The sequence below is a fragment of the Haemaphysalis longicornis genome, unplaced genomic scaffold, assembly GCF_048455015.1.
Source record: "Haemaphysalis longicornis isolate Haplotype H1 unplaced genomic scaffold, Haemaphysalis longicornis Haplotype H1 scaffold_8, whole genome shotgun sequence".
Lineage (NCBI taxonomy): Eukaryota > Metazoa > Arthropoda > Arachnida > Ixodida > Ixodidae > Haemaphysalis > Haemaphysalis longicornis.
The window spans coordinates 47,636,723-47,663,709 of NW_027526445.1; the positions used below are offsets into that span (position 1 = coordinate 47,636,723).

The window sequence follows — 26,987 nt, forward strand, 5'->3', positions numbered from 1 at the left end:
GCCACTGTCGGAGGAAGATGATGCTGGAGATGCTTCCCAGCGCTGCTACAGCCGCGGGAGAAGAAGGGGAGGAGGAGGAGCGGCGCCTGTCACGTCTCCTTCCCTCCCTCGCGCTCCCGCTGGCCCTCTTCTGCGCCCTGGGCATCTTGGTCCCCGCCTGTCTGCTGCTGCTGCTGCCGTTTCCACTTCTTGGCAATCTCCAGTAGCTTGAGGTGCGGCTGCGCGGTCTCGTCTGTCGGGAAGATGTAGTCGAAGTACTCCTCCCAGCCGGCCTCCGACTGCGACAAGGCACAGGGGCAAAGCTGGATCATTATGTGCACACGAAAACTGCACTCATTATACGAAGTAACAAACAGACAATATTTATTAGCATTGATATTTATGCGAATACTATTTTTATCAATTACTATTATTAATTAATAAATAATAGTGGTAATAGTTAAGCATTGATTTTAATGCAATATTTATTTGTAGCCAAATAAAACAAGGACTAAGGCCCGTCATTGCATGATGGTAAAACGTGGACTGCGCCGCATCCTATGCTACAGTCAAACCCGGCTATAACGAACCCGGATAGAGCGAATTATACTGTATATCGAACAAAAATAATTCAGTTACGGAAATACATGAGAAACATATTCCTTATAACGAAGTTCACATCCGATATATCGAACTCTGCGCGCCTAGAATGGCCGCCGAAATGCGTGGTCTCGGAGTGGCGATTGAGATGTGGATTGGCCGCGACCACGGAGCAAGAGTTGCGACTGAGACATTGCGCCTCGCATGGAGTGACGTGGCGCCCGACACTTTCCGTAACTGTTTCCGACGCGCGGGACTCACGACGGAACCCGCGCAGTCAGCGAGTCCGCACCAAGACAGCAGCATCGGTGAACTGTGGGAAGAGCTCCCCCAAGTTCCCGATGATGTCGCGAGTGAAATCCGTCCGACACTTATAATGAAGCGCTTTCGGCAGTCGATGTGCTCCGCCAATGCTTCTTAGATTTTGGAGGACGCAGACTCGAACTGGTGCAAACAATGTTCTGTGTAGAGAATGCTATGCTAGTTGAAGCCACCAAAACGAAAGTGAAAACAAAAATCACCGCTTTTTTCTTTGCAAAGTAGGCAGTTCAGGTGGAAAGTAGCTTTATTATTTGCAATAAATGGATTATTTTGGGTACGGTAATGGCTACTTCACTGCGTTTGTTTCTGCATACGGGGATGGTGAAGTTGGGGAGGAGGAGGGGGGGGGGGGGGGGGGGGGGCTCCCGCGGATTGCAAACTTGTAACAATAAGTTCGTTATAGGCGGGTTTGGCTATATCGAACTATTAGATATATCAAACTAATCGCGGTGCATATTGCAATTCGCTATAAACGGGTTTGACTGTATATGTGTCCGTTCTTTTACCACGCAGTTACACAATGAATCAGTACCAGCTCGCCCAGTTCCCAGTAACCTACAGTTGACAGCCACAAAGTGGCCGCACTGACCACTGCTCTCCAGAGTGGCACTTTGAACTCTGTTGCAAGTGGCTTTTCAACATGGCTCATAAAGTTTGACGAAGTTTAGCCACAGCCACCAACGCTTTCTCATTTAAGTGGGGGCCACTAAAGAAAAGAATACAATTTCGCTCACTTGGAAAACAGTATAGTCGGGTAAGTTTCTCACAGCTCCATTCCAGCCGCCAGAGATGTCTTTTTAACAAAACAATAGACACCGAAAAACTTCCCACTTCAGTGAAGTGATAAGGGTAAGTGTGGCACGATGGGCCTCCTCGATTATCAGTTCCGGATTGTCCGCGGACTTTCCGAGACGCGATCCGACGCTCCATTTTCCCATGTATTCCTACGGGGCTTCCGATTTGAACGCAGTCCTCGGACTGCTCACGGATCGTCCAGGACTCGTGGACTGAGGACGCCCGATATAGGCCAGAACTAAAACCGTAGCTATCAGTGTGTCAAGTGCACATTAGCGTTCAAGTGACACGATCAATCTCAGAAACAGGACTCAGTGACATCATGGAGAAATTGCCAGACAGCGGTGCTGCCACTGCTTCACACGTTTTCTTTATCATCCCCCCGATTTGTTTGGAGTTTGCAATATCACTGGTGTTGTTATTATCGGGCGGACAAAGGACCCTTTTTAGTGAACCAAGCTTGTATTTTGTTTTCACAGCCCTTATAAGGCGGCAGAACTATTGGCAATTGCTCCTTTTTTTTATTAGTGGAGCAGTTCCCGCTCTGGCCGTGACATCACCCTGTGCTGGTATTGTGTTACACTCTCTATGGAGCAGGTTTCTTAGCCGCACAAAAATCATTTCCCAGTAAACATTAAGCAATACAGTCGAATCCCGCTACAATGCAACTGACGGGACGTGCATAAAATTTCGTTGAAGCGAAATCTGCCTCAACACAGCACAGAAGGGCAAGAAAATAGCCCCGGATATTTCCGCGTCATTGGCAGCATAATACAATGTTTAGAAAAAAGAGTGACGCGCAGTAACGTCGTGTTTAGTCAGATAACAAACATACCAATGGTTATCTTTTTTTTTTACCAGAACGCAAAGAGCATGATACTGAGTAGGAGGGGAGAGGTGAAGTAATAAAGGAATGCAGGCGCAAAGCGCATTGCTGTACAACAGGGCGTTTCCACCGAGCTGATCACTTGCAGATAGCTGCTAGGCGGTCGGAAGCCCCCCTCTCGCTTATGGCAGGAACGGCGCCGTTATCTTATCCTCTGACTAGGCACGGTAGCAACTGACCTTGGCAGGCAAGCCGCGCGCGCTGGCATTTAAAGCGACCGTGCGCTCGCGACTAAGATAGGATGACGCGGGTTCAAGACTAAACACGAAAACATTATTTTTGCTTATGAATTTGAAGAATTTTAGGAAAACTGCAAGGACAGCTGCTCACAACACATACATGACGGCGCTGTGCCAGCAGCAGAGCATGTGTTCGCGCGATTTCAACTGGATACGGATTAGCTATAGCTCTGGCTTGGCGAACCTGGCTTGCGCCTCATGTAAAGACGGCCCGCCACATCGTTATCACCATCAAACAATGGTGTCCACCTATGAGTGTTTTTGTTTTGGGTGGCAGTGTGGGTATAGGGAACTAGAATGTGGGCGCACCGCGCATGTTTTCGGTGAAACTAAGCGTCCTGAATGTATAAAAAGTTACAGATAGCTGGTGCTATGCTTATTTTATTGTTCAAACCCAGCCCAAATCATCGGAAATTTCGTTGAAGAGAAAGCAAGCCTGACAAATAGTTCGTTGTGGCAAGGACTTTGTTGCATTGACTTCTATGGCTAGCTGACGGGGAATTGGAAATATTTCATTGAAGTGGACTTCGTTGTAGAGGGATTAGACTGTAAAAGAAAAAAAGGTTCCTCGGCCTTCAGATTTTGATATAGCACGGCTTATAATCCGGCTAAAAAAATGTCTCCCCAGCAATGCATTTGTGTCTAGAAGTGAAGCCGACTTTAAGGAGATCAGTGTAAGTTTTCTGTAAGCTGGCTTTCCCACATTGCCCGTTGCACAGTGAAGCATGACCGTCTGTGGAAGGAGTAAGATTGCAGAAAACAGCTCTATGTTATCGAAGGTCATCATCATCACCACCACCATCATCACCAGCCTATCTACGCCCACTGCAGGGCAAAGGCCTCCCCCATTAATCTCCAATTATCCCGGTCCTACGCTAACTGCGACCAATCCCCACACATTTCTTGATCTCATCTGCCCACCTAACACTCTGCCGCACCCCCTGCCACGCTTGCCTTCTCCGGGGATCCACTCTGTTACCCTTAAAGGAGCCATGAAGACAAAATACAAGTTGGGTTTATTAGAAAGACTGCTTAGTCCCGATAACAATGATACCAATATCATCGCAATCTTCGAACAAATAACGGAGACATTAAAGAAAACGCGTGAAGCAGTCGCGACCCCCTAGCCGATTTCCCGCAACTTTTCTATGACGTCACGGAACCTTGTTTGTGCGATTGGCGGCCGCCTAACTGACCTGTCGCGACGACAAATGACTGGACGTCTGTAATGGGGTCTCTAGTTCCATTTGACCGCATCACTTGAATGCTAACATGCAGTTAACGCACTGAAAATTATGTTTTATTCTTGGCCCGTATGACGTCATTCTTGCTCATAACACATCACTGTGGCGCAAAATTTGAAAGTTTTTAAATACTTCTTGCTTTTTTCGTTAAAAAAAAACATCTTTTGTGGCTGTAATGGAGCTGAGTGAGATACTGAATCCTAGTTCTTTCAAATTAAACAAAGTTGTATTTTCTCTTCATGGCTCCTTCAATGACCAATGGTTATTTTGACTTCGCATTACATGCTTGTTCTCTGACCCATTCCGCTTTCTTCTAGTCCCTTGACGTTACACCTATCATCTTCCGTTCCATTGCTCGCTGAGTCGTCCTCAGTTTAAGTCGAACCCTCTTAGTGGGCCTTCAAGTTTCTGCCCCAAAGGTATCCCGAAAAAAATTATATGACAATTAGGCGCTAAGACGACTTTACCATTACGCCGAGTTTAATTTACTTGCCATAATTAGTTACTTCATGGTGAAGTTGTAAACGTTACTCAATTACTTTCTGCTGTCAATTTGCGGCCATCAACACAGGGAGTATGGTTACAAGAAACAGTTGTAACTGTTGTTTTATTAAGCGAACTATAATATATATATATATATATATATATATATATATATATATATATATATATATATATATATATATATATATATATATATATATACTCCAACATTATGCGCAAGAAAGAAGCTGAAATTAAACGTGATCTTTGTAGAGACAACCCACAGCTCTGCTGTTTCAGCCTATTTCACACACACTGGATGGAACTGCATTCACTTTCTTTTTTATTCATGTTGCAGCTGCTGTGTCACAAGAGCTAAGCAGCTGGGCAGTGTCACTTCAGCGCACGGACCCGCGGACATTCCACTCACATCCAGGGAGCTAGTCACGGATGCCCGTTAACGCAGCAATGCTCTAAAAATGGAGCGAGCCCCTGAATCCCACTGCCACTCCTTGGCCGAGAATATGACTTAACCTTTGACAGCACGACTTGAAAGCCCAATCTCATCTCCGAGGGACACAATGCAGCGCTTGTCTGAGTGATCGTTTCATAACGCTGTAATAAATTGTCACTGTCACTGACGCTATGCGCTCTAGAAAAATGAAACAGAGAGGATGAGCTCCTCTGTCTCCTTTCGCTCTGTTTGCAGCAAAAGATGTTTCAACACAGGGCACATTACGTGCTTTTAGTGGAAAACCTTCTGAATGGGACGGACACATGTGTGAACTAGAACATCAACTAGTGTAAGAGCCACCACAATTGTGAGATTGCATTAGCTATGGAGAGGGCACAAAACAAGTCCGGCGCAAACTCTGTGCACAGCCAAGAAATCAGTACGGTGGTCAAGCTGACAGCCTGGGAATTTCGACCACAAAACAGGACAGAAGACAGGACTGCTTACTCCGCTTATAAGACGGGTAGCTTAAAGCTAAAGGGAAGGCCACGCACTACAACTCAATGACAAGACTAGCACAATCTCAACTGCAGTGGTGGTTCTCCTTCGACTTTTCAGGCGGCGTTGCTGAAAAGTTTGCCGAGAGGGAGAGAAGAAGATGCACTGCACAGGTGAACATGCAACAGGGGAATACCCCTTGCCAAGCTTTCCAAAGCAAGCATTTCCTCCCCTGCATCAACCATCTCCGTCTTATGCGCTTTTAGTCAACACACCCTGGTCGCGCAATGCGTCACGACTGGCCTCCTTCGCGAGTGCGCGGTGCTAATCATGAAAAAAAAAGTTGGAGCCAAGGGCAATCTCTCCACCTGACTTTAGGACAGAGTGGGCACTTATCGGAGGGGTGTTTAAACCTCCCCGAACAGGTTGCCATGACCACAGCAAAATGCGAGACTCTTCAAATTTAGGACTTGCCGCAAGCTCCCCCCTCGATGAAATGCGCCACTCGTTTTTCACATATACTCCAACACTGTGGAAATTTCCTTTGGTCTACTACGTGCCGACTGTCCGCTGCGATTCAGGCACTGCAAATCAAGAAACCCCAGTGCGTAGCAGTGTTTCAAAGCATCCTGCCATCCCACAGCAGGGGGAAGCTTATCCACCCCTCTCAAATTAAAAAACTTGGCACCAGCTGGAAGGGAGATGGCCACTTACCCCGTCTTCGCCGACAATCTTCCTGCGCTTCTTGACCTTCTTCGGCATCTGCTTGGTGACCGCCTCCTGCGTCTGCTCATCACCGTGGCTTGCCTGTACACAAGAGCATCCCAAGGTCACGAAATATCGCCATGCTTCCCCCCTCCACATGAGTAATGGGCACGGCTAGTGACACTAGCCAGATACCAGTCGTAACTGCAAGTGCAAGACTGAAGTCGAGTGAACTAGAAGTATACAGTAATTCAAACAGGCCCCAAAATGTGAGGCAAAGAGAGGGGTCGAGCCGTTCAGGGGCACTGCGAACGTTTCCCCGCCATCGCAGCACAGTGGGTACAGTACTAGGCTCCTACACAAAAGAACCAGGTTCAAATCCCAGCTGAGCTGTCTTTTTTTTTTTATATATAATACCTCATTCGGCGTACAAAAGCGCATAAACTGCACCGTGCACTGTGGCTGTGCAATAAATTATTGAGTTGGTCTATGTTGTGCGGTTGTTAGCGGAGAAGGCGGCCTTCTAAAACAACCAATAAATAACACTTTAAAAACAGCTACAGCGCGAAGAGAAACAAGGACACATACTAACGCATCGGCTATGAACTGGTTGGAATTACTTCTGCAGCTTCCCTGCCTACAGCAAACACGCATATAACCGGACACATATATTTCAGGGAGCCATTGGCGCAGCCGTAGGCTATGCATTGGTTCTCAGTTATTGCTATAAAGAGGGAAAAAAAAAAAAAAAAAAAACGGTAAAGAGGAGATGCAGCGTGAAAGAAAGGTGCAAATATTTAGCAAAACTTAGCAAAGCCTAGAAAAACTGGCAGAAGCTCGGTCAACCCCCAGCTCCGCCGTTTCTCCAGCCAGTGCAAGCGGCGCCAACTGTTTCTTGCTCATGGTCTTGGACAGGCAAGCAATGAACCCTGCTCAAATAAGCTACCAAGGCCCCAGGCTCCCACTTACTAAAGGAGCCATGAAGACAAAATACAAGTTGGGTTTATTAGAAAGACTGCTCAGTCCCGATAACAATTATACCAATATCATTGCAATCTTCGAACAAATAACGGAGATATTACAGAAAACGTGTTTGGCAGTCGCGACCCCCTAGCCAATTTCCCGAAACTTTTCTATGACGTGACGATTAGCGGCCGCCTAACTGACCTGTCGCGACGACACATGACTGGACGTCTGTAATGGGGTCTCTAGTTCCATTTGACCGCATCACTTGAATGCTAACATGCAGTTAACGCACTGAAAATTATGTTTTATTCTTGGCCCGTATGACGTCATTCTTGCTCATAACACATCACTGTGGCGCAAAATTTGAAAGTTTTTAAATACTTCTTGCTTTTTTCGTTAAAAAAAACATCTTCTGTGGCTGTAATGAAGCTGAGTGAGATACTGAATCCTAGTTTTTTCAAATTAAACGAAGTTGTATTTTCTCTTCATGGCTCCTTTAAATCACTGCACAAGTTGAAGCCATGACTCTGCTGCAACACTTCCCCAGTGCATCCCCTCCAGAGCAAATACCCTCGAAAACAAAAAGAGAATTCCCCAGGCACCAAAAGTCCGCTCACGCAGTTTAAAGGGCCCAGCAATTATCAAAGATTTCATTACTGGTACATTATGTTTGCAGCTCTCGCTTCTCATTCTCCATCAGTGGACGCAAACTACTCCCACAGGCAGACATGCCACACTTCACGCAGCAGGTTCCACACCCCCGTTGGTGCTTTTTTTCCTCCTCATGAACGTACTATACACATGGGCCAATTCTACAGTTGCACTGGCAAGGTGCGGGACTAGTGCTATGGTTAGCACACTTGGCTCTGGCGACTCTGGTTCAAACCCCACACACACCCACTTTATTTACTCTACACAGCGGTGGCCACTGCCCGTCCCGTTTGACAAGACGCCCAGGGCTACAGAGTTTCATACTAATATACACTAGAGGGAAATCGGGCGCCACTGTCTAGGGGAGCCGCGCTTCAACGAGCGTTCCGTCATGTACCCAGCAGGCACGTTCCACTTGTCCTTGGCATGGCTCATGAACAGGCTGAAAAGTTGGCTCTCGCTGCAAAAAAGCAACAATATTACTGCAGAAGGTTCATGAAATTTCTTTTGTTATTATAAAACTGAACCTCCAAAAAGATTGATTTGTCAGTGATTATGTAGAAGCTTCATGCTTGATGAAAAAGAAAAAAATGCTACCCATTTTTGTTGATTTCGGCTTCGAGACAAAAAAGAAGAAACCATAGCTAAGCCAAGTAGGGGAGGAACGTTGCCAGCGGCAGTGGTGCCACCCACGGCCTCCCGCGACTGCAGTGACAGACTTCCCTCTGGTATATATTAGTATGAAACTCTGTGGCCCAGTGCAGTCTCCCTCCCCCCTGGTGTAGAAAGGGGTGCCCCTTGCCTCGAACTCGCACCAGGACTCGAGCAACATGAGGCGCTCCTCCTTCTCGGCGCTGTTGCGGAGCTCCTTGTTGGCCCGCTCGTAGATGGTCCTGGCCAGGGGAACGGGGTCCTTGCCCCCGTAGTTGAGCTGGAAGTGCGCATAGCTGATCCACACCTGCACACGGAGAGGAGAGGGACAGCTGTTTTCTCTCTTCGCTTATCTGCATATTTTTGGGAGCAGTTCTGGGCAGTTCACGGGCAGTCCAGGACTGCACCCGCACCAGAAACCCAACAGACGACAATAAATAAATAATAATAATAATAATAATAATAAAAAAAACAGAGCTAACAAAGTTCTTACAAGAAGCACATTTTATTAAGCCTTTAAGGTTTCAGTTTTATACGCATAAAAATGAACAGGACGTATGTATTGTCGCAAGTTGTAACCAGTAAACTTTTTTCCGGAAGTGCAACGTCGATCAGGAACCCAATCGCCCCGCTTTGGCTGATTTGGCAGGGGCATAGAGAAGGTGTTGAAATTTTCAGAGATTTTGGCCGGATTGACAAACTCGAAATGTTGATGATATGATATAGGAAAGTAAAGAATCAATATACAACTATATATGTTAACGAAGCTCAGCACACCAGTAATAATAATAAAAGAAAAACTTCAAAACTGCATTCAGTTAGACTCCAGCTCCAAGTGCATGAAGACCCCTTGAGCGCCCCAAACTCCAACTCTACTCTCTCGTATGCTCCGAGTGCACACAAACCCCTCGAGCGACAACGGTCGGGACTCTTTTCCTGCCGCAAGATCCATCAAATTGCCTGTAACACAGCTGTATCCTTAACTTCCGATTCCATCCTCAATCTGCTTCTCGCTTTGGGGGCTTGTAAATTCCAAGCTTAACATCTAGTTTGCGACCCCAAGCATGGGAAGCTTGAATTCTCAGCCAAGACCCTTCTTTATGGTAAAACTTCGGCATTTCGTTGTCTCAACAATGCCCCTCCAGTTCTCCACCTGCATAAACGGGAGGGCTCAAAGTCTGCGCAGGCAGCTGTCACATACAGACATCTGCCAAACAGGTAGCTGCCACGGCTTGCGGGCCAAAATCCTGTACGTTACCCGCGCAGACGAGAAAGCACGCGGGGTTAGAACACGCGCCGCCTTTGAAGGAGGTTGAGGGGGTTTGCGCATGGCCGTCGAGCTTTCAGAAGCGATGAACTCCTGTTGCGCCGCTGCGATGGTCTCGCTAGTCGCCAAGCCGTTATGTAACCTTTTGGTTGGAGAGTGACAGGTGAGTACGGGAAAAGGCATCAGACAACAGTTTAAAGGGATAGAATGCTCCTGCTCACTTGTGCGCTGCTGCTCCTGTCGGTGCCGCGCATCAGTTACAGCAGTCAGTCGTTCGTTGTCTATTGGTCGGGTCGTCGTTAGGTCGTCACTGCCAGTGGAAACATGCTGAAGCTTCTCGTCTGGATTCGGGCTCTACAATGGCGGCGAGTCTGGGTCGGCCTCTCGCTTTCGAGTCCTCAACAGGTCTTCCGTGTCCACTGTTTTACTGCGCCCCTTCAGGGGTTCCTCTCTTCCTGCCGTTGTGCCCAAGCGGGACCAGACCTGCGGGCTACCCTTTGATCCACGCCTTCCGCCGGCTCATTCCCAAGCGGAAAGGGCCCACAGGGACAAACAGCTTACCGTCCCCGAGTTGCGCCGGAGGTCCATTTCCAAGAAGACATGAAGGGGTCGCACGCAGGATGCATTTTTAATTAAGTAGACGCAACTTTCGCCGTCCCAAAAGGAAACAGGCGTTCCTGTTTTGTCTGGCGTCCACACCTGAGCACTTCACAACACCTAGGCCTGCTGATTCCCCAGCTCGAAGGGCGGGCTGGACCAGCAGCCTCTGCGTCCACACTAAGTGGGGCCTCGAGATTACGCTATGAATGGAGTCGCGCGTATGTGTAGCTTCCGCAACACTTGTTGCTCAGACAGCTTGCAGAGCTACACCAAAGAGGCGTGGGTTGAAGCCGAACGACCTCACAAGTGGCCTACTCAACCTTTGAACATTTAAACAACCATACGCTTATCATTGCCGCAGGTGCAAGTGCACTCCAGCATACAAAAATACACAGGTTTCCCGCAAATCAAGCAGCGATCGCCAAAGAGAAATCTTCGAGGCTTTTCGCATTGCGAAGGTGACGTCTTAGTCAGCACCCCTTCCGTGGCATAGTCTAAAACAGAAGTATGGTTCCTGAAACGCACATTAACGTGCGCAAGTGCGAAATGAATTAGGTTTCTCCTTTTCTCTTATAAATCGGGTTTTTTTTTCTCCTCCTTTGGGCGCCCGCGCCGACGTGCTAACGTATGTGTGTGTCTTGTGAAATTCCGCAATAAACTTCATTGTCATACGCTATACACTGAAATTTCTGGCAGAAGCTGTGCACGCAGATATCTGAGCCCATGCCCCAGCTGCCCCAGTCGATGCCCCAGCTGCACCAGTCGATTGGCGGACCCACCAAAAAAACCGCGCTATAAATGGTATTGTGCTTCGGGCAACCGAATTACACTTAAATCTCGTTATAACGAAGTCAAAGGGGTGCCGATTTTTTTTCGTTATAACCATTAGTTCGTTATAGCCACTGACTAATTGTAATACTGATTACCGTACGCAACGGCATGCAGACAAAGGTAGGTCACCGAGAATGCATCCGCTACCGTAGCGGCCGCGCAGTAAAGTGCTGCACGGAAAACAGCAAAAAACTGGAATCAGACACGCAGAAACTGATTTTTATTTACTCGCCGCATACCACGAACCCTTTTATGTAGATGGCGTGAAAAAATCCGTTAGGCTGCGCTGATTCATCTTCCTTAACCGAAGGACGGCCCTCTCCGCAGCATCAGCTATGTCGAGGCCGTCTTCGCCGTCTTCGTGCCCGCCGAAGTAGCGGCGCAGCAGATCCACCGCGTCCAGCGCCTGGGAAGATGTCGGCACGTCGTCCGGGCAGGGTGGAGAGTCGTCGTCCTCGACACACTCGTCATCGCTTCCTTCTTGCGGACGAGCAGCGCCAAGCACGTAGTCACTGTCCGCTAGTTCCTCCGTAGCCACAACGTCGGAATCCATGCTCACGTAGTCGCAGAAGGTTTCGCCTCCACGCACGACACCGGAATCAATGAGTGCGCTCCACGACGCCACGGCTTCGTTCGATGCAGAAGTGTCATCGGGGGCGCCGACTCGGTCAGCTGACTCGTCGCTGTCACAACTGCTTTCGCTGGCAGCAAATGCACGGCGAAAACAGTTGGCGATGGTGCTGGCAGTGGCGCTCATCCATGCTGCGTGAAGCATTTCCATCGCCATGTACAAGTCGATCTTGGTGTCGCGTTTCAGGCGCATGTTTAGAAGGAGCCGGTCTATAGCCCGCTTTCTATAACCAGCCTTCAAGGACATGATGACGCCTTGATCGAGAGGCTGTATCACCGCTGTGCAGTTGGGGGGCAAGAACCGAAGTTCAATGTTTTCAAGCGCCACACCTGTGTGATGGGCCGAACAGTTATCTAAGAAAAGGCATATCTTGCGATTCTGCCTCTTCAACTTCTCGTCCCAATCACGCAGCCACCCCGCAAAAACGTCCCGTGTCATCCAGGCCTTCCTGTTAGCAAGGTACTGGAGTTGAAGTCGCCTCTTTCCCTTAAAGCACCTCGGCGAAGTGCTTTTCCCTATCACCTAAGGGGGGATCTTCTCCAATCCATCCATGTTCGTGCACAGGAGCACGCTGACGCGGACTTTGCTGTGTTTTCCACCACGACACAGCTCTCCCCTCAAGGACAGAGTCCTCTGCGGCAACATTTGGTAAAAGAGCGCTGTCTCGTCAGCGTTGAACACGTTTTGTTCTCCGTACTTCCGAACGACGGGTCCAACGTTGGCTTGCACCCATGCTGCAGCCGTCTCTTCGTCGACGGATCGGGACTCGCCCGTGATGACTCTGCCGACAATATCGCGGCGTTCCTTAAATCGCTGTAGCCAGCCGTCGCTTGCAACAAAGTTGTCGCAGCCCAAAATACAAGCGAAGTCGATCGCTTTTCTCTGGAGGAGTGCCCCACTCACGGGCAAATTCGACGCCCCTGCATCTAAAAACCATTTGAAGAGAGCCTCTTCGATGGCTTCAAAAGCAGGTGACCGCAACTTCTTCCGGCTACCTTTCACGCCGCATGCGACAGCGCTCGTGATGGCTTCCTTGCTGGCGAGAATGGTGGAGAGGGTGCTCGGCGCGATTCCAAAGTCCTTGGCCACTTGCGTTTTCTTAGTCCCTGTTGCCACCGCTCGAATTATGGCTGCCTTTTGATCGAGAGCGATAACTTTGCGTTTACGTTTACATCCACTGCTGCTGTCGCTCATTGTCCTCCCGTGAAACACGCCACACAACTGGATGTAGAAAGCTAAACCGGCGGAGCGTCCTACGCCTACACTGCTACCGCTGCTGCTTCCCGTGCGTGCATAAACAAAGCAGGCGAGAGAAGCAGCGCGCCGCGGCGTGCCGTGTGCAACAGACCGTCAGTAAGAGCTTGGCTTGGCTTGGAGCGTCGCCGGATGGGGCGGCGCTGCCGCAGGAGGTTTAAAATGCCGCACCAGATGCAAAAAATGGGGCCGCGCTTTTTTAAAAATCGATGTTTTTCGCAAAACGGGTGGTTATTGCCAGTTTGGGACAAAAGTTGTTCGTTATATCCCTTAATCAGCAAATTTTTTATTCGTTAAAACGCAGTTTTAAACACATGGGCTTCTATGGTGACTTTCAAGGGGAATTGCAACTATTTCGTTATAAACCTCTTCGCTATAACGAGATTTAAGTGTATACGCGGTACGCTTATGCATTGAGTTCTGCATGACGCGAACCGGTGCTCAGAAAAACGCGCATTATTTCCGGTCCCGCACTGCAGTTAAACCTTGTTATAACGAGACGGGCTAAAACGAAATAATGCACATAACGAGCAAATCGCAATTCCCCTTGGAAGTTGCCATAGAAACCAATGCATGTAAAACCCTGTTATAACGAGGTAAAATTTGCCTGTTACGGGATGTAACGAACAAATTTCGCTAGGAAATAAAGTTTTGAGCCAGTTTCATGACACTACCAACGAAAACTTGAGACGGTGCGCAACGCGACAACTGCCTTTAGCAGTTCAAAACTCCTACCGTGCGTCCTCCAGCAACGCACACCATGCGCCCGCAAAGCCCTTCCCACCTTCCTCTCGCTGCACATGGCCTGCAGCCAATGCACGCGGCATGCACGGTCGCCGGCCGCGGCTCGCCTCGCTGAACTTTTCTCTCACGTGCACCACATAAAAGCTGCATTGGTGAAGTTGGGTCCCTGCTTTTTTTTTTTGAAATACTAGTCTTATCTTTTATCGTGCAGCGGGCGTGATTCGGGCAACATGAATGCACCAGGCAGGAAGCGAAAGAGAGAGAGAGAGAGAGACCATGTTTAACGCTGGAATAGAAGGCAGCTATGATAAAAGCCGTCACATCAGGCGCGAAGCTGAGCAAGCCATCGTTTGCATCAGAAAGACGCACTGATGTCCAATTACGGACTTTTTTTTTTTTCAGCTAGTCTGTTTGAAATACGAGCTATGCATTTAAAACTGCAATAAAGTAGGTGCGTGAATTTTTTTTTAAATCTCCAGAATGCGGTTATTTTGTTGTGTTCCGCCATGCGGCGCGATGCAGTTTCGCCCGCCATTCGTTTAGGGGAAGTACAGTGCATATTACTTGCAGTAAAAGCCCGCTACGGCTATAACGAGATAATGGTTACAACGAGCAAATTGCGGTGCCCCTTCAATTTCGTTATAACGATCTTAGACTGTATAGGCGGTTATGTTATAAAGGGTCTCCACTGTCTTAGTGGTACCTTGACGTGCTGGGTGCGCTCGAGCAGGCGCTCGTAGAGCCGGGCGGCCCGGTGGAACTGCTCCTGCTCGATCTCAAAGTCAACGTAGCTCTTCCAGATGACCTCGGGCATGTCCAGCCGGGGCTGGCTGATGGCAATCTCAAAGATGGACCGCGCCCGCTCCACGTCCCCCAGGATCGTCTCCAGTTCGGCAAACTGTTATAGCAAGACAGGACGAGGACGGAACAGGCAGCATCATCAACACCGGCCAGTTCGGACTGCACAGTCCCTGTCTCTAGCGTAACGTGATGGCGTGTAAGGGTGGCTGCCTGCTGTCTCAATGTGTCCGCCCCTCACACGAAAAAGACAGTTTCCATGCTCTCAGTTTCCAACGTGCCGAATTTCCCCTTGCAACGGGCTCCCCTCATCAAATAGAATGCCACAACCTGGTAGAAGAAAAACAGCAGTTGCCAACAGGTGCTACAAGGAGTTTTCTTCTGAGTTAGTTAAGTAAGTTGAATTCCTTCTCCATATTCATCCCCTCCTTGTACTCCCTTCATTTATCTCCTCCTAAATGGCAAGCGCCTCTGCGGCGCACGAATGCTGCCGGCATTAGGTGAAATATTAACTGTTCCATTTTCTGCAGCCAGCCTCAGCCTTCACACCTTTCTGGTCTTTACATCTACAGATTAATGCGAGTGGAAAAAAAAAAAAAAAAAAAAAAGCTGACCAAAGGCAGCCTGATATGTTCGCACCCCCAGGAAAAACGTTGGTAGCAGTAACAGCAGTAGGCACACGTACCAAATAATAAAAAACAGAAATTACAGGTCAACAGTCAGTAGAAAACTGAAATCAATGTCAAATATAAAAAACGGCACCACAATTACGAATCAACATTAAACACCATTGCAAAATGTCAAATATAAAAAACGGCACCACAATTACGAATCAACATTAAACACCATCGCAAAAAATTGTTTTTTTTTTCTTCACCATTGCACTATTTGCACGCAATAAATTTTCATTCATCTGACACGTCAAGTTATTACAATACCAAGCTATCGCTGGGATTCAGCATAAAATTTTGTGTGCTAATTTGCGGTCTTTGCGGTGCTTATACAGTACCACTGCCCTGATCTTTTTCTGGGAATGACTCCCTACTACGTACGGACAGTCAATGGCAAAAAACTGAGGTGATAAGGCAGCAGTAAACCTCTGCATGCCAGCAGCATAGCTCTGCCACGTACCAGCTTTTACAGTAAGCACACTGGCAGGGGGAACAAGGCATGGTGTGCCTACTCGCACAGTCTAGATATGTACTACTCAGCCTGTTTTTAGAAATACAGTAGTCGACCGAATAGTCCGAATAAAAGTCAGAATAAAAGAGCCGTCCAAAGTCACAAAAATCGGCCTTATTTCATTTAGATAAGACTGACGAAGTCACAAATGGCTTAGGACAAACTTGATGATCACGTTTCTGATAAGTCAGCGTCACCTGGTTCCCCCCCAAAAAACGTGGTGTCTAGGAAAAAAACTGGCCTTGTATGACCTGTTTCCAGCTTTCGATATTGCTTCCGCCCCAGACTACATGCAAAATTATGGGCCCCCAAGATCAAAGTTCGTTACCCCTGTGTGAGTCGAGCCAATCCCCATCCAATCTAAAGCTAGCCAGATGGCTTAGGATTCAAAATGGTGTCTCCTGGAGGTGCACTGTGGCCCTGTCGCGGAAAGTTTTGTCCAGAAAATCGAACTTTTGGCTTTGTTTTGTCTGAAATATCCGTTGTTCATATGCACCGCCAGTTCTCCTATGGGAGAACTGGCGGTGCATCGGGAAAGTCCGGGAAAGTCCAGCAAGTCCAAATTTTGGGAGTCCGAAAAAACGATCGGCTACTGTATGGCCTGCACGGGATGCAAACCTCAACTGCGAGGATAACTGACCACTGAGCAAACCTACGTCTCGCAACGCAAGCTATGCCACTGAAGGGGGTAGGGTCGTACAAACCCTGTGGTGGTGGTAGTGGCGATTCTAGCGCCACACCTAATGCCCCAGTGGCCCAGTACCGGTACCTTGATCCAGGTGGTGCAGTTCTCGGGGGCGAACTCGAGGAACTTCTGGTAGAGGATACGGCAGCGGTCAAACTCTCGCAGCTGGATCTCCAGGTCGATGTAGCCCCGGAACAGCTTGTCCTTCGGGCACAGTCCGATGGCCGTGCCCTGTTGAGAACCAAAGATTGGCAAAGGGGGGGGATAAGGAGGCTGCTTAGGCAGGGGGCAGCTGGTTGTCACCCCTCTCTTTCCTTTGATTTAACTCACTGTGCCGAGGTTAACGCAGGTGATGCAAAGTCGTCACTACTGAAGCAGTTCAAATATAGTACACCCTCGTGACATGCACAGCGCAAAATGCATCCACCGAATACAAATTCCTGATAACACAAACAAATTTTCCAAGTCCCTTGGAGTTCGTCTCAATGAAAGTTCACTGTACGGTGCATGGCACGCAGATGCTGTCCTGGGGGCAACGCTCCACTGTTTTTACAATTGATGTTTTTTAGGATGCAGCAAATTCAAAAGAGCACAAAAATGGGACCACAGGATGATGTGATACATTATTTGACTGTTTTGTGGAAGTCGAGAGCATATAATTGGCCGTGCTAACCACCGTAAAGACACGATGCTGGCCTTGGATACACTTTTCACACTTCCAGCTTTCAGAACACCTATTTCCACTCATTTCATAGTTAACGCAGACGTTTTTCTTGCATCCCTGTCCAAGTTGTGCAGGCTACACATGGGTTGCACACGAATTGACTGCGGTGCGTGTGCGTTGACACGGTGCTCAGGCATCAACAGCGCACAGCATGACTCGCTGTCATACTTTCCCACGGAGTCCCAATAATGTGAGGTGAAGCCTCCTTAGAGTTAAAAAAATAAAAATTGTGTTCCTACCCTGCTCATTTGAGTCGTCACGTTGTAAGCACACCAGTGTGCTGCTACCTGGATCATCGCTTATCCCTACTGGCCACGCATTAAAATAGTTAAGTTTGGCCTTTGGCTCTACATTGCCGTAACGGAAGCAACAGTCTCCGGCAACTGCTTGCCAACTGTGCTACCTTAACAGGACGGGGGCCGGACTTGTATGCTTTCGTCCTGTAACGCAATGCGACTACTTTAGTCCTCTATACTTGCTAGTGCGTTGTCACAGCTGACGTCAGCAAGCCGGTGAGGAGGATGGCGTGAGAGGGCACTACTGAGTGCAGTCATCTCTATATAAAAGGTGCGTACATTGCCGGAAAAAATATCTCAGCACGGCCTCCGTGTTGTAGATTTCAATTTGGTAAGGCTTGGTTGAGCAGACAATGTTTACGCCTTACTTCAGTGTCCTCTTGATGAGATACCTACGTAATGCTCAGCTGCATTATGCTCTAGAACAGGTCACGACATGCGCACTTCACTTGGCTGACCTTACGTGCAGGTGAAACGGACTCTAGGCCAATCTTGCAAAAGAGAAACAAAACAAACCAATAAAAAGAGCTAGTTTAGACTCGCCAGGAACAAGCCCCACAGGTATGTGTCACTTATGGGGAAGGGGGTAGGGCAAACCAGCCCTCACGTTCACTATTCATCAGTGCCTAAAATATTTGAAAACTGAAGCTCTAATTGAGGCTAATACCTCGACCTTGAGACAATACCTCGAGACAATCAGTTTTTTGATGCACAGCTCATTAAACTTCAGTGTTTGAAGTTGGCACTCAAAATGGCTCCTTGCCAGTGTTGCCAGCAAGGTTTAATGAGCTGTAAAATTAGTTCCAAGCGATGCATAAAAAAACTGATTGTCTTATTGCACTCACCAGGGTTCATAGTGTTGGAAAATGTAAAGATTACAGTTTTCTGACCAACACAGTTTTGTCTGTTGTTCCTCCAAAAATAGTTAATTACCTCTAATTATCTCGGGACCTAATTGACCAACAAAAAAATAATTCCATATTTGAAATCAGTGGAGGAAAAGCAGCAAGACTGACAGTTTCACAAAGTTTACTCAAAAATTAAAAAAGTTTTTTTAAGAGCAGTGTCCAGAAGTGCTTAAGTGCAGAAATGACTGAACCGCTTAAGTAACCGCTTAAGTGCAGAAATGACTGAAAAGGAAACACTTGACAGTGCTTTCTATAGCCCGCCTTCTACTGTTCGCGTCCTCAAGCGCTGTTTAACGATGTGGAAACTCTCGGTTATGCACTGACATCCTCCCTCAAATGTGCTGAGGTTTCCTCTCCATTGAATACCGGCGATATGTTTTGTGTTCAAGCATTCTTTCACCTGTCTTTTGGTCAGGCGGTCGAGTCAAGTGACAGGCAGAAAGATGGGAGGAAACTTGTTCCCGCCTCGGTAGCCCGAGAAAGACCCACCAGGAGCTTTCGAGCGGCGGCCAGGTCCTTCTGCCGCACCTCAAAGTAGGCGGCCCAGAGCCAGAGCTTGGCGAAGGTGAACGTCTTGTGGGGCAGCAGGCGCAGGCAGGCCCTGTAGACCTGCCGGGTGCGCTCCGCGTCGCCGGCCTCCAGCTCCTCGTAGAGGGCGTAGTTGACCCAGAGGTAGATGTAGCGGCGCCAGAAGCGCTTCACCCGCGAGGGCGGCACGTTGGCAATGGCCCGCTCGTACGTCTCTCGCGTTGCCTCCACGTTGCCCTCGCTCTCCATCAGCCGCAGGTAGTCGAACCACGCGTCGTAGTTCAGGGGGTTCTCCTTCACTTGCTGGAGAACAGCAGCGGGGAGAGAGACGGGCCTTGCAGCACCTCCATCACAAGACCTCGGCTCTGCACTTATAAACTCAAACTTTGGGGGTTTCACGCATTGAAGATATGCCTGGGTACTGAAGTACAGTGTAGCTGAGGGCTATGGACTAACTTAGACCACCTGGGGATCTTTAGCGGGCACTGAAATCTCAACACAGAGGTATTTTCATGTTTTGCCTCCACTGTTCATTGGAACCCGGTTGTACACATAATGGAAGTTTCCCTCTTGTATGAGTCACAAACTTGTTGACAATACCCCAAGATGTGGCCCACGGCCTGGGGTTCAAGGATTCCCACTCTGACGGAGCAGAAAACTTCCACCAATTGACCGAGCCAACCTCGACCTCAATTTGAATGTAGTGAAGTACTGGGCAAAAAAAAAAAAAAAATATCGTCCCATCAGGAATCACAACAGTAACGGGGCAATGAAGCACAGTCACCAACTGAGTCAAAAGATGGCAAACATTGAGAAATCCGCACGATTTCCCCAAGTGCAACCTGAAAACGTCCTGACCGAGTAAAACCTTTAAATCTTTTAACGTGGTTACTATCTGCACTCCCATTTGCCAACTACTGGGGATTCAGCACAACGTGGAAAGGAAAAAGTTAGCCACACTCTTTCAGAACCACAAGATGCTTCTGGATAACATTAACAGCATGACTACATGGGTTCCAAGACAGGCGGGGCTCACTTTGATTTCATACAAGGCCACGAAAAAGAACCGTGTGACCCTCCTCCTTGCTAACAGTAAGAAACTCATCAATCCCACTAAAGAAATCCCATAGATCTTCAACACAGTGCTATCGTTAGCACCGTGTCGTCTTTGTTTTTCTACTTTCGTCCCTGCTGTGTGAACGCTTTCACCATCAAGATGGACAGCTACCAACTATCCCATTTGTCCGTTCTACTGCAGTACAAATTCCATAGACTTTGCCACAGGCACAGCTGCCTTTAAAAATTGCCGCAAATTGGCTGATAACTGAGAGAGCCAGAGGTCCTTTTTTGCTCGCACTAGTTATATTACCGAATCCCCCATAGCATCACCTCCTTTAAAGGGACCATGACGACAAAATACAACTATGTTTTATTTAAAAGAAGTAGTCTTTTGTAACTCGGAACCATTCCAGCCCCAAAAGGCATTTTTTGAGTGCTCAGAAAAGTAGGGAGTGATAAAGAAGTCTGAAATTTTTGTCCACGCGACACCGGTGGTGATGCAATAGCGAAAATACTGAAGACAGCTACAAGTATGTCAGCAGCACCATACCATTCACAATATATGATCCAATAGAACCAGAGACCCCGCTACAATCCCCCAGTCAAGACTCTTGCCAGTGGCTTTTGGTCAGTGGCTGACACTCTTCCGAACAAGACTCTGCGACATATCACAGGGACCCGGTGAAAAAGTGGCTGGCTTCATCTCTCGCCCTTAACATGTAGATTGTTTGTTTGAAGTCTGCGTCAACATCACTATCACTGTAGTAAACTAGGACAAACATGCTTTAATAGGTCAAACCTGCATTTTGTCTTTCTGGCCCCTCTAGAGAACATGCACAATCTCAGAGTCACTCAAGACGCACCGGATGCGAGACTCCCCATAGGCCCCATGTATCCCAACTCAGTCCGCTGTCGGCCCCGTGCACTGGGGACTGAAGCAAGCACAGACCGAACTGACTAAACACATCTGTTGGGCAAGTAGGTGCATTATGATTGAAAAATAGAGCGCGACTTGGACAAAAGAAGAACGACAGGACAAGAACGGGACGGAACAAGTCGTCGACAACCGACTACTAACAGCCTGCCATTTGTCGAAGGAAAGTTAGCCAAAGTAGCACTCGAGTGCTTGCGGCAGCTGCCACAAGTCATAAAAGAAACGAAAACCCCCGAAAACGTACGTAAAGCATTAGACTTCTCCACTTTGAAAAGCAAGCATCGTGTAATCAAGCTGTGCTACTTGGCAAACGTCGAGCAAAGCTCAGTTCTCTGTCCCCTAGGTGCCATGCCCACACAATTGTTCCCTAGCTACAGCAAGGCTGGGGTGCTCACACGGCCCGGATCCCGAAGCAGAGTTTCTCAACTGGTGTAGAGTCTCCGCCTCCTTGCTGGATATTCCGGACTTTTCCGAGGAACTGCCACTTGTCCCATAGGAGTAAAGGCTCACGATTTTTTTGGACTGCTCTTTTGTTCGGCCATTTTTCGTTCCCCTCCAGGTCCGAAACATCGGTCGGCTACTGTATGTTAAAGAACTCTGGCACAACCCGACTTTTACCCCTGTCACACGGGCACTTTCAACCCAGATTGAAGCGAAGTGCGATTGACTTTTTGAGCGCACTCGACGCACCGCAGCTGCTACACGGCACGTTTCGACGAGAAGTTGCACCGGTTGCACTCATGTATGCCAGATGGCGCTAAAAATGTACTCCGCGGCCGGCGTCTGGTAACTTCGCGCGGTTGTAGCTATGTAAATTTTACCGCACGCTTATTTGGGTAAAGTTATGTGACACAATTTGTGGCGTTTGTTGAAGTTGTCACCTTCTGTGCCATTACTCAGCGGATATGAGAGTATCGCCATTTTCATTTGATCGCACTTGGAAGCCTTGATCGCGCTTGGGGAACCAGGACTGAGTATAAGCGGGATCGGGCTCAATCATGATTGAAACTGCCGTGTAGCAGAACCCAATCCAGATTGAGACTGAGTTCGATCCGGATCAACTCAACCGTGATTGAAAGTGCCCATGTGACAGGGGTATTAGCCGTGTGCTGCGCCTCGCCAGTGGGCCCACTGTAATCGGCCAAGTGGAGAGGGCCGCACAGGTACCCACCTCCTCGTACTGGTACTTGCGCTTGCTGACGATGACGTCCTCGATGCCGGCCCGGTCGCCGTACTTCTTCTCATGGATGGTGTAGTTCTTGAAGAGGTCCTGCGCCTTCTCCTTGGGGATGTGCTCCAGTGCGTACTTGTAGATCACCCGCACCCGGTCGTGCTGCACAGGGGGCAGGGCAGGGCGGGAGCACTGAGCCAGGTTGCCGTATTTTCACACGCACAACCCGCACCAAAAATGCGGAAATTTCAGGGGTGAAGTAGAGGTGCGGATTATATGCGAGGTATTTCCTTTGGTGTAGCTTCACCGCAATGCACGTTGGGCCGTACGGCGGTAGTAGCGACTAAGCCACTGTTATACCATTGACAGTGCTTATTTTGCACACACAGCTCAACAATATACCAACCTGAAAAAAAAAAAAAAAAAGTATGCACAAGCCATCTAGTTACGTAGTCAGCTAGGTAAGTTCTCTAGCGTAAACAAATGTGTAATATTGCTTGTGCAGTAGCTTTGGTTCATCCTTTTATGTATAAAATATGCGGGCAATACGCGGGGATATATATTTCCTTATCCGTCGACGGAAAATGGGGGTGCGGGTTATATGCAGGGGCGGGTTATACATGTGAAAATACAATATGTAGTAACAGCGACCGCTCGATAGACCGCATCGCCACAGGGGAACAAAAGAAACGAGATTCCCTCCTTCACGTCGCAGCACTGATTTGTGCTTGCCTGTAGTCAACACTGCATGCGTGCAACTCAAGAAGAAAAACAAGTTCGCCGGGGCTGGTAGGCATCTGCCACCAATAGTGTGCTTTGACGGCATGTGCCAACAGCAGAAGTATGCCCCCATGGAGGTAAATTTGGAAAAATGAAAAGGGCCAAAGCATGTCTGCTTCACGAGTATCTGCTCGGGCGAGTGCAAGACGAGGCTTAAATTGAACGTAGATGCAACCACAAGGCGGATGTGCTTACGTATAGCATTTATACCCGTGCCCCACATACGCGAAAAATGACATTACATGTTTAAGGCCAAAGATACTGAATCACCTTATTTGGTGGGCCGCGCTACATGCGAAGACGCAAAGGCATTAAAGGGACACTGAAGTGAATTTGTCAAGCTCCCGTTTTTGCTTGCACTGTGTAGACTGGCTCAAATTAACACACTATTCATCGTTTATCCGGTTGACAAATTGGTAATTATTTTACAAAGCGCGAAAGAAGAAAAACTACCATGCGCGGTTTGCGGCGGCCGCACCAACTAAAGGCTGTGACGTCAGGAGGGGGGGGCACCGTAATTGGACGATGCCCAAGGTTAGCAATCAAACAAGTTTCGGTTTCGGTTCTGTAAAACAACATGCTTGACATCCGATGGCGTTGTTGGATGGCCATTCTCGATATCTCAGTAATCGCCGTACCGCACTTCTGCCATGTTGTCGGCTGTCAAATGTCTAAGATAAACCTCCCAGGGCGGCTTGGAATCGTAGAAATCACTAGACGAGGCCTACACAGTGGATGAACGCCCTCCGTGTCACCGCAGACTCTCAAATGCCATGTGCTTTTCCCGCATATTCGGAGCTTGCCTCACTCACGTCTGTTTGTAAACAGCTAGTTCGCACCAGGCCAAGGGTGTGCTGATTGAGGCCTGGGCCCACTGCCCGCAAGCAGTCGGTGCTTGTGGCAACAGCACGCCAACGAGAACTCGCTAGCGCGTCATTGCCAGTATGCGCGCGTTCTGCGATCTCGCTCAGGGAGCAGTGAACGTTACGGCCCAAAAAGGGTGAACTCAGTCCAGAAAACATCGGCCGCATACAAAAAAATCAACTTAAAAAAAAAAAAATGTACTCCCGGGGATTCGAACCTGCGACTTTCAAAAGAGTAATCCCAGCGCCTCAAACCACTAGGCCACGAGCCGGCACTGACCTGGCTGGATATATAAGGTCTATAATGTATAACCAGTTTACACTTTTATTTATTTTAAGCATTGCAAGTACTTTATGTGACTATTTGTTGTATAGCGCTCCTGCAGTAAGCGTCCCCCAAACTTCCACAATATCTCACGTCTAGCAATTGCATTTCTTTGACAGAAAAGCGTTTGCAGATGTGCGGTCGTGCTGCTGACCGCTGTGTTTGTTTACCCAGCGCAAAAAATGCTTCCTGCTCCCTAGTTTTGCGCTGTACGGTAAAAGTTTCAGTTGATTTTATTTTCTTAGTACCTATATTGACTTCGCTGACTCTTCTCCCGCCTTCAATTGGCCTTAGATTTTCCTACTAGCGTAAAGTCAGCGAAGCGTCGCATGTGCACTTGTGCAGCGCTTGTGTGGAGCGACCCGGACACTGAGTTTGACACAGTGTACAAACTAACAAAGTAAAGAAAGGCACATTCTTTCATTCACAAAGGTGTTGTGGCTTAGTTTAAATTGAGCGAGCGAATAGCGACGACCCGTCTGCGGCCGGCGGCAGAAACGCTGGGCCGACTGACTCGATCGGTAGGTCGGCTGGTCGGCGAACCGTGCAGTAGCGCAGCCATTTTCCAACTCATCTCCTGCTGACGTCACACGAAAACGCCACAGAAAATGGGCGAGCGTAAAGAGAGGAGGACAGCATTTTCGAATTGATTTTTCTACTAAATAAATTCGCGTAAACGCGGCCAGAGTGGTCGAAACAAGGCCTATGGACTCCGAACTACAATTTGCGCTAGTAATCCCGCAATGTTTACAAATCACTTCAGTGTCCCTTTAAATGTGTTAGGCATGATGATGATAATGACCAAAAAAGAGAAATGCACTCATATTTTAGAAGTTTTTAACGTTGAGACAAGCATTTAACAAGGGTTAAAAATGTTTTTTTTTGTGAAAGAAAACGTTATAAAAAACTGTTTTCTAAAACATGCTGAGAGCCGCTTCTAAAAGTGGTTTCAGCAGCAGCCGTCGCCTGCCAGCAGTAGCCAAATCCAAAAAATTCAAAACAACCAGTAACAGGATGTTTTGCCTCTTTTCGCTGTTTTAGTGAACTTCGTCTTATTCAGAACTTTGCCACCAAGGGGGCACAAAAAAATCATCTTATTTCGAAGTTCAGCCACGTTTCCATGTCAACACTCTGGTGCTGAGAGTTTCGTTGGTTTCATGTGGTGCCCACTGCGTTCAAGAGTAGGCAGATTTAATTAAGGCGTTCGTGAAAGCGAACAAGTTGTGCAGAACTCCTTAAACCAAACATGACATTAGAGCGAATGGCATCAGATTTTTGCGTGTAGCAGCGAATTAATGGCATTAACACTTAAGGCATTAAGCACTGAATGTAATTTTTCGTGTACGTGTGGCACGGGCATTACTCCACAGCCCTCACAGTGTTCTCTCCAACCATCCAAGGATCGGGAGGCTGGAGAGGACACTCCCCTATTTCTGCCTGCTCCCAAGCAGGCCTGCACGACACACCCACAGACAACCAGGGCCTGGGCTCAGTTTCCAACACAGCTGAACATATACAGTGCGAATGTCTCCCTTCTGCCGGAAAGGCATTGCCCTTTTATGATGACCCCTGGCTGCCATTTCTTTTTTTTTTTCTTTGAGACTAGGCCCTTATGTGAGTGTACATGGCAGATTAAGGGGGGAAATGGCTCTTAAAACAATTTCTTTTAATTTTTAAGTAAACTCTGTGAAACATGTCAGACTTGCTGCTTTTCCCCCACTTAGTTCAAATATGGCATTATTTATTGAGTCAGTCAACTAGTTATCAAGATAATTTAGAGATAATTAGCCATTTCTGGAGGAACAAGAGACAAAACAGTGTTAGCCATAAAGCTGTAATCGTTATATTTTCGAATACTAGGAACCCTGGTGAGTGCAATAAGATAATTTGTTTTTTGATGCACCACTTGGAACTAATCTAACAGCTGATTAAACTTCAGTGTTTGAAACGGGCACTCAAAATGGTTCCTTGCCCCTGGTGCTAAGAAACTGTAATGATCTGTAAAATTAGTTCTAAGCAGTGCACCGAAAAAGCGATTCTCTTATTGCATTCACCAGGGTTCATAATATTGGAAAATACAAAGATTACAGTTTTATGGCTAACACTGTTTTGTCTCTTGTTTCTCCAGAAATGGCTAATTATCTCTAATTATCTTGGCAACTACCGTAGTTGACTGACTCAATAAATAATGCCAATTTTTAAATCAGTGGAAAAAAAAGCAGCAAGACTGACAGGTTTCACAGAGTATACTTAAAAATTAAAGTAAGCTGTTTTAACACCAGGGTCCCACCTTAAATGGTGGCAGAAGAAACCACAAAGGCATGCACACGGGGACGGCAAAGAGCAGCGGTAAGCACAGGTACGAGAAGTTCGTGGTGGGAAGAACCAAATGAAAGCACCAAGCACAGCAAGCTGCCAACACAGGTAGGCACTTCGATGCCTCCTTCAACTGTCTGTGTTGCCGGTGGACTTCAGGGGGGACATGGCTCTGAAAGGGCACTGAAGTAATCTGTAAACATTGCGGGATTACTCGCGCAAATTTTAGTCTGGAGTTTCTAGGCCATGTTTCGACCACTCTCGCAGTGTTTACGCGACTTTATTCAGTAGCAAAATCAACTCAAAAATGCTGTTCTCCTCTCCGCATCCTCCTTGTCAATTTCCTATGACGTTTAGTATAACAAAATGGCTTGGCTTGACTACGCTACTGCACGGCTCGCCGACTCTCCGACAGAATCAGCGGCCCAGCGTTTAGTCGGCTGCCGCCGGCGGGTCTTCGCAATTCGCTCGCTCAGTTGAAACTAAGACACGACACGTTTGTGCCTGGAAAAATGTGCCCCTAGTTTATTAGTTTGTAGACTGCATCGAACTCTAATTCTAAGTTGCTCCACACAAGCGCACATGTGGCGCTTTGCTGACTGGTACGCTAGTAGAAAAA

General features: G+C 47.9%; 1 protein-coding gene across 1 annotated transcript in view; it reads right to left on the bottom strand.

Moving 5' to 3' along the window:
• Crn (pre-mRNA splicing factor crn) overlaps nucleotides 1-26,987 on the bottom strand; it is a 38,779-nt gene continuing 11,792 nt past the window's right edge. Inside the window, exons 8-14 of the mRNA XM_077681941.1 lie at nucleotides 22,085-22,246; nucleotides 18,882-19,223; nucleotides 16,549-16,695; nucleotides 14,503-14,697; nucleotides 8,624-8,779; nucleotides 6,214-6,306; nucleotides 1-278 (exon numbers count right to left, since the gene is read on the bottom strand). Coding sequence (XP_077538067.1) covers nucleotides 90-278; nucleotides 6,214-6,306; nucleotides 8,624-8,779; nucleotides 14,503-14,697; nucleotides 16,549-16,695; nucleotides 18,882-19,223; nucleotides 22,085-22,246 — 1,284 coding nt within the window. The 3' untranslated portion in view covers nucleotides 1-89. The remainder of the gene's footprint in view (nucleotides 279-6,213; nucleotides 6,307-8,623; nucleotides 8,780-14,502; nucleotides 14,698-16,548; nucleotides 16,696-18,881; nucleotides 19,224-22,084; nucleotides 22,247-26,987) is intronic.